The sequence below is a fragment of the Thunnus thynnus genome, chromosome 22, assembly GCF_963924715.1.
Source record: "Thunnus thynnus chromosome 22, fThuThy2.1, whole genome shotgun sequence".
Classification (NCBI taxonomy): Eukaryota; Metazoa; Chordata; class Actinopteri; order Scombriformes; family Scombridae; genus Thunnus; species Thunnus thynnus.
This window is the reverse complement of record NC_089538.1, coordinates 6,134,985-6,142,348: the sequence shown is the minus strand read 5'-3', so window position 1 is coordinate 6,142,348 and position 7,364 is coordinate 6,134,985. Positions and strand designations below refer to the sequence as shown.

At 39.9% G+C, this 7,364-nt stretch overlaps 1 protein-coding gene and 1 long non-coding RNA gene across 4 annotated transcripts; both read left to right on the top strand.

Moving 5' to 3' along the window:
• The first annotated feature begins 1,859 nt into the window (after positions 1–1,859).
• On the top strand, positions 1,860–3,483 carry LOC137174636 (uncharacterized). Its single transcript, XR_010925420.1, has 4 exons — positions 1,860–2,394; positions 2,524–2,634; positions 2,734–2,768; positions 3,354–3,483. It is a non-coding gene; the product is annotated as an uncharacterized lncRNA (long non-coding RNA).
• A 937-nt stretch (positions 3,484–4,420) lies between these two features.
• On the top strand, positions 4,421–7,197 carry LOC137174633 (uncharacterized). 3 transcript variants are annotated; one of them, XM_067580049.1, is made up of 6 exons: positions 4,421–5,212; positions 5,390–5,734; positions 5,874–5,930; positions 6,021–6,131; positions 6,249–6,283; positions 6,768–7,197. In XM_067580049.1, the coding sequence occupies exons 1-6, from the start codon at positions 5,167–5,169 to the stop codon at positions 6,885–6,887; spliced, it is 714 nt and encodes a 237-aa protein (XP_067436150.1). In that variant the 5' UTR covers positions 4,421–5,166; the 3' UTR covers positions 6,888–7,197. The 3 variants fall into 3 exon arrangements, with proteins under 3 accessions (XP_067436150.1, XP_067436148.1, XP_067436149.1); XM_067580047.1 differs by having other exon boundaries at positions 6,021–6,283; positions 6,768–7,188; XM_067580048.1 differs by lacking the exon at positions 6,768–7,197 and having other exon boundaries at positions 6,021–6,742.
• The last annotated feature ends 167 nt before the right edge of the window (positions 7,198–7,364 follow it).

Genomic DNA, 7,364 nt, shown 5'->3' with positions numbered 1-7,364 from the left:
GTGAGGCGTCACCAACAAAAAATAAAATGTTCATAATGTTTCTGTACTCAAGCTGTGGTTGTGTTTTCCTGCTCATGTTTCTTATTTTTTCTGCCTTTTTGTCTGAAATAAAAGAGCATGTATGATGTGTGATGGAGGAGGAGTCAGAAAGAACATTTATTACTGTCAAACATGCACAAGGAAGTCAAATCGAGGGGTCTGTCAGGGGGAGGAGTGAGGGAGGTACACATCACTTGTTTGACAGGAAGAGACAGCATAGTGTGGTCTGAGTGTAAATGAGGTGAAGATCATGAGGCCTCTAGAGTCAAAGCTTTGTCAGAAAGTAGAAAAGGAAACATCAAAAACGGACCTACTTAACTAGCTGCTGAATTTAAACTTTTTGGGAAAAAAAGACAATATAATAAGCAGCACTCTGATGGAAAACACTGTTGTCTACAAGTCAAGAGCAAAGTCTCCACCACAGGAAGATTTCAGCCATGACCACAGACATCAAATGCCTTCCTGTTCTCAGACAAGAATAATGCTCTGTTAAATATATATATATATTAATCTCTTCTGACATTGTCAAATCACTCCACTCCTCATTAATTTATACATTCTCACTTAACTACTTTACTCTCACACACTACACCAACATCTGCCTTTAAAACTGAACAAAGAGGCCTGATGCAACTGTGTCATTTTTCAGTGCACAGCTCTTTATTTAACATACTCAGCCAAAGTCTCAGGTTACACTTCCAGCCATCAGGTTCCTAATGTTGAGAGGTGTTCACTGTATTAGTTACACCAGAGCACAAGGGAGCAAGCTGGAGTAAGTCACTGGTATTCTCATAATCAAGACCACGAAGAGCAGGATAAAGAAGAATGATGGTGTTAAACAAGACTACAAGTCTACAGCCATGCTAGCAGCTGTGTGAGGCTGTACTTAGACACAGCAGTGCTTTATGCTAAATGCTAAATGGTACTTTGTAATCATCCTATTGCTGTTGAGATATTTCAGATCAGATCACAGCGGTGGACGGACTGACCAGTCAACCAACACTGCCCTCTCTCTAATAAGAAACATGACTTTACGTCTCATAACAGGAGCAGACAACAGTGTTGAGCCTCTGTAGAGTCACACAGTAATCAACAATAGTTCAAGCACAAGAGGATCCCAGTTCTAATGATGGACAGCCAGACTAAGACTCTAATCTGTGCCACTGGGTCTTCAACATCGTCTTTGATGAGCAGCTCGCTTCCACTTCCAAACAGTATCTCCCCACAGGAGGCCACAGCACAGTAGTAAGTTCCAGCATCAGAGGAGATCAGGTTCATTTTCTCAAAATGATAAACACAACTCTGTGATGGAGACTGTGCTGTGGAGACATGTTTAGACTGAAAGATCCGTGTCTGAACCAGTAAACTCTGCGTTCTCCATCACAGGTTCCAGTTTGTACCGTGCAGTTGAAAGTCACAGAACCTGAGGTTGGCTTCTAATTCTCTAAATTCTTTGAAGCATCTGGTACAGATATTTGGTGGTGAGCGATTGGAGCTTTCTAGCATGAAGTATTCACTACTCCGCCCCTTTACAATGAAACCCCCTTACAGTGACATAAAGTGTCCATGCTGAGACACGGTTATATGCACAATGAAGAGCTTCACCTTAATAACAGCATTACTTCTCTGCAGCCTCAGTAAGTACCAGTATTAAATTATTCTGAGCACAAAATGTAAAACAAACCTCTATTTCATCCAGTAAACCACCAGGATTTAAACTTGCAAATTAGTTAGTGTTGAATTCATTTAGATGTACTGTTGTTGCTTCATCAGCTGAAGAGTAAATCTCTTGTTGTCTCTGCTGTGTGTTTCAGGCTGGATCTCTGTCTCAGTTTCTGAGCCTCACACTGTGGAGGTCCAGCCTGGTGAAGAAGTCACACTGCAGTGCTCCAACATTTCCAGAGCTCCAACTCAGACAGACTGGTTCAGAGTGGTCAACAGAACCAAAGCCAGCTGTATCTCCTCTATGTACGAGTCTGCAGACAAAGCTTCACTCTGTGATGGATTTCAGAACGGAAAATTTGAAATGCGTTCCAACATTTCAACTGTCTTTCTTAAAATCAAGCGAGTGGATTTATCTGACTCTGGGCTGTATTTCTGTGGATTTTACATCAACACACACACTGTCATTGCAGATGTAACAGAATTAAGCGTTCAAGGTAAGATTGTGGTCATGTCTTATCTCTTTCAGTTGACTGTTTCTCATCATATTTAGAGTCAATTTTCTTTTTATCACAGTATGGCTTGAAAACAGGAAACCAATATGTGTCAGATCATTTTATCCCCATCTTTTTTAAGGTAATGGTGATTATGACGATTCTGAGTCTGATGATGAAGAACATTTTAAGTCTAAAAGTAAGATTCTCCTTCCTTCTCTCAAGATTTTGTCATTGTGCATGTTACAACGGAACCAGTAATTTGAATATTTACAACATCTTAAGCCACCAGACTAAAGAAACAGAGTCTAATCATTTTTTCTTGTAGAAGAGTGTGATGGGAGAACAGTCCTGATGAGTGTGGTCCTGGGTGTTGTGACTCTCTTACTCACTATAGTCCTCATTGTTCTGGCTGTTAAAATCAGGAAACTTCAGACAGGTACAGCTGGATAAAATCTGCTACACAACGACAAATACAAGGGTTCTTTTAATGACTGTGAACTAATCAAACTCTGGCATTTTGTCTTTTGTCATTTAGCGGCTAAAGAAGAAAGGCAGCCAGGAAGAAAGAAGGTGAACTGACTATTTAACTATTAATGATCTTTGTCTCACTGTGCAGCAGGTGACAAATTGCAGTCAGGCGGGCATTCATCATATGACGCATAAACTTTAATTAAGCTTGATTGCTATTAGACCTGATGGAGAGCAAAATGTTTTTGGATCTACAGCTCAACCTCCTTCCTAACAGTCTCTGATGTGACATTATAAATATACTACAAACAGTTAGAAAATAAGTGCTCACAGATGTAGTGGTGATGGTTCTATTTTTGAACTGCAGTCATTATTGCTGATATTTTATGTTGGTGTGAACAAATATTGAACTTTGGTTTAAATCATTTATCTGTGTTTTAATTTTTTAAATAACCCTGACAAAGCTATGATGGATCCTTGCTTTAAGCTAGTTGGTGCAAAGCAGTGTAGGTGTATAGTATGTGACTGAAACACCAGATTTAGCCTTCAGCCAAGTCCTGAAAAACACTTTTGCTACCAATGTTGTCTACAAGAACCATGGACCAGTACAGATTCTGTGTTGGTTCCTGAAAATCTTAGCTATGATATGTGAGATACAGTATGTGACTCAAATTCTCTGATTTACAGGATTTGGGCTCTGATGAGCTGAACTCTTCAATGCTGAGATTCCTTCCAAAAACAGTAAGAAGCAGGAGGCCAGCAGCACAGAGAGAGGAGGAAACTCATGTTGTTTATGCTGCCACTAGATAAACTCAGGAAGCATCTGGAACTGCAGCTCAGAGTAGAAATTATGCTTTATTACATTTATCTACTGTTGTGCTTTTCTGTGTGGGCAGTGGGTGAAGTGTCACCAACAAAAAATAAAATGTTCATAATGTTTTCGTACTCAAGCTGTGGTTGTGTTTTCCTGCTCATGTTTCTTATTTTTTCTGCCTTTTTGTCTGAAAAAAAGAGCATGTATGATGTGTGATGGAGGAGGAGTCAGAAAGAACATATATTACTGTCAAACATGCACAAGGAAGTCAAATCGAGGGGTCTGTCAGGGGGAGGAGAGAGGGAGGTACACATCACTTGTTTGACAGGAAGAGACAGCACAGTGTGGTCTGAGTGTAAATGAGGTGAAGATCATGAGGCCTCTAGAGTCAAAGCTTTGTCAGAAAGTAGAAAAGGAAGCATCAAAAACTTATCTGGGACAAAATTAAACTAGTGGGAAAAAAGACAATAGAATAAAGCAGCACTCTGATGGAAAACACTGTTGTCTACCAGTCAAGAGTCAGTCATGACCACAGACATCAAATGCCTTCCTGTTCTCATACAAGAATAATGCTCCGTTAAAAATATATATATATTAATCTCTTCTGACATTGTCAAATCACTTCACTCCTCATTAATTTATACATTCTCACTTAACTACTTTACTCTCACACACTACACCAACATCTGCCTTTAAAACTGAACAAAGAGGCCTGATGCAACTGTGTCATTTTTCAGTGCACAGCTCTTTATTTAACATACTCAGCCACAGTCTCAGGTTACACTTCCAGCCATCAGGTTCCTAATGTTGAGAGGTGTTCACTGTATTAGTTACACCAGAGCACAAGGGGGCAAGCTGGAGTAAGTCACTGGTATTCTCATAATCTAGACCACGAAGAGCAGGATAAAGAAGAATGATGGTGTTAAACAAGACTACAAGTCTACAGCCATGCTAGCAGCTGTGTGAGGCTGTACTTTGACACAGCAGTGCTTTATGCTAAATGCTAAATGCTAAATGGTACTTTGTAATCATCCTATTGCTGTTGAGATATTTCAGATTGGATCACAGCGGTGGACAGACTGACCAATCAACCAACACTGCCCTCCCTCTAATAAAAAACATGACTTCACGTCTCATAACAGGAGCAGACAACAGTGTTGAGCCTCTGTAGAGTCACACAGTAATCAACAATAGTTCAAGCACAAGAGGATCCCAGTTCTAATGATGGACAGCCAGACTAAGACTCTAATCTGTGTCATTGGGTCTTCAACATCGTCTTTGATGAGCAGCTCGCTTCCACTTCCAAACAGTATCTCCCCACAGGAGGCCACAGCACAGTAGTAAGTTCCAGCATCAGAGGAGATCAGGTTCATTTTCTCAATATGATAAACACAACTCTGTGATGGAGACTGTGCTGTGGAGACATGTTTAGACTGAAAGATCCGTGTCTGAACCAGTAAACTCTGCGTTCTCCATCACAGGTTCCAGTTTGGACTGCGCAGTTGAAAGTCACAGAACCTGAGGTTGGCTTCTAATTCTCTAAATTCTTTGAAGCATCTGGTACAGGTATTTGGTGGTGAGCGATTGGAGCTTTCTAGCATGAACTATTCAATACTCCGCCCCTTTACAATGAAACCCCCTTACAGTGACATAAAGTGCCCATGCTGAGACACAGTTATACGCACAATGAAGAGCTTCACCTTAGAAACAGCATTACTTCTCTGCAGCCTCAGTAAGTACCAGTATTAAATTATTCTAAGCACCAAATATAAAACAAACCTCTATTTCATCCAGTAAACCACCAGGATTTAAACTTGCAAATTAGTAAGTGTTGAATTCATTTAGATGTACTGTTGTTGCTTCATCAGCTGAAGAGTAAATCTCTTGTTGTCTCTGCTGTGTGTTTCAGGCTGGATCTCTGTCTCAGTTTCTGAGTTTCAGACTGTGGAGGTCCAGCCAGGTGAAGAAGTCACACTGCAGTGCTCCAACATCTCCAAAGCTCCATCTATGACAGAATGGTTCAGAGTGGTCAACAGAACCAAAGCCAGCTGTATCTCCTCTATGTACGAGTCTGCAGACAAAGCTTCACTCTGTGATGGATTTCAGAACGGAAAATTTGAAATGCGTTCCAACATTTCAACTGTCTTTCTTAAAATCAAGCAAGTGGATTTATCTGACTCTGGGCTGTATTTCTGTGGATTTTACATCAACTTACTCACAGTCATTGCAGATGTAACAGAGTTAAGCATTCAAGGTAAGATTGTGGTCATGTCTTATCTCTTTCAGTTCACTGTTTCTCATCATATTTAGAGTCAATTTTTTTTTTATCACAATATGGCGTGAAAACAGGAAACCAATATGTGTCAGATCATTTTATCCCCATCTATTTAAAGGTAATGGTGATTCTGATGATTCTGAGTCTGATGATGAAGAAAATTTTAAGTCTAAAAGTAAGATTCTCCTTCCTTCTCTCAAGATTTTCTCACTGTGCATGTTACCACCAGACTAAAGAAACAAAGTCTAATCATTTTTTCTTGTAGAAGAGTGTGATGGGAGAACAGTCCTGATGAGTGTGGTCCTGGGTGTTGTGATTCTCTTGTTCACTATAGTCCTCATTGTTCTGGCTGTTAAAATCAGGAAAGTTAAAACAGGTACAGCTAGTTTATCATTTGTAGCACACCGTCTTGTAAATTGTGTCAACATGAAGAACAAATCCAAAGCATATAGAGTGATAATTAAGTATTCAGACTTTGTCTTGTGTCATTTAGCTGCCAATAAAGAACCACAGCCAGAAAGAAACAAGGTGAGCCAAAACTTCACATTTATTATATAAACTCTACACATGATAAGTGTGTTAGTAATCTTTACAAGCACGCAGTCATAATAGCCTTTTTTCATCTAAACTAAAATGAACCCTGTTAATTTAGACTTTTAAACTCTAATTTCAACTGTAATCTTATTTAATCTGGCAGTTTAGGTTCATTGACATGAAAAGTGAGCAAAATTTGTGATTTTCGTCAGCACATGGCATACTCAAAATGTCAGACAAATGCTAGCGGTAGCCACACTTTTCCCCTTCTTTCCCACAGTGATTTTGTTCTTTTTCTCCTCTGAAACATCGTTGAAATGCTTCATCATTTCAACTAGAAGATATTTCCCCAAGAGAGAGAAAAGTGGGCCTTTCTGCTGTGCCTTTATAACCATACTAGCTAGAAGCATTTACTACAAACAAGTTACAAACAAACTGTTACAAAATAGTGATTTAATGGTAAAAATGTGATTTACAGAATCTGGGTTCAGATGACCTGAACTACGCAGCGCTGAGTTTCCAGCCGAAACCAAAAAGAAACCGCCGGCCTGCATCCGAAAGAGAGGAGCTAGGTGTTGTTTATGCTGCCACCAGATAAACTCAGGAAACATCTGGAACTGCAGCTCAGAGTGGAAATTATGCTTTATTACATTTATCTGCTGTTGTGCTTTTGTGTGTGGGCAGTGGGTGAGGCGTCACCAACAAAAAATAAAATGTTCATAATGTTTCTGTACTCAAGCTGTGGTTGTGTTTTCCTGCTCATGTTTCTTCTTCTCTATCTCTCTCAGTCAAAGTCGCTCTTGTTTTTTCTGCCTTTTTGTCTGAAAAAAAGAGCATGTATGATGTGTGATGGAGGAGGAGTTAGAAAGAACATTTATTACTGTCAAACATGCACAAGGAAGTCAAATCGAGGGGTCTGTCAGGGGGAGGAGTGAGGGAGGTACACATCACTTGTTTGACAGGAAGAGACAGCACAGTGTGGTCTGAGTGTAAATGAGGTGAAGATCATGAGGCCTCTAGAGTCAAAGCTTTGTCAGAAAGTAGAAAAGGAAGCATAAAAAAATATCTGGGACAA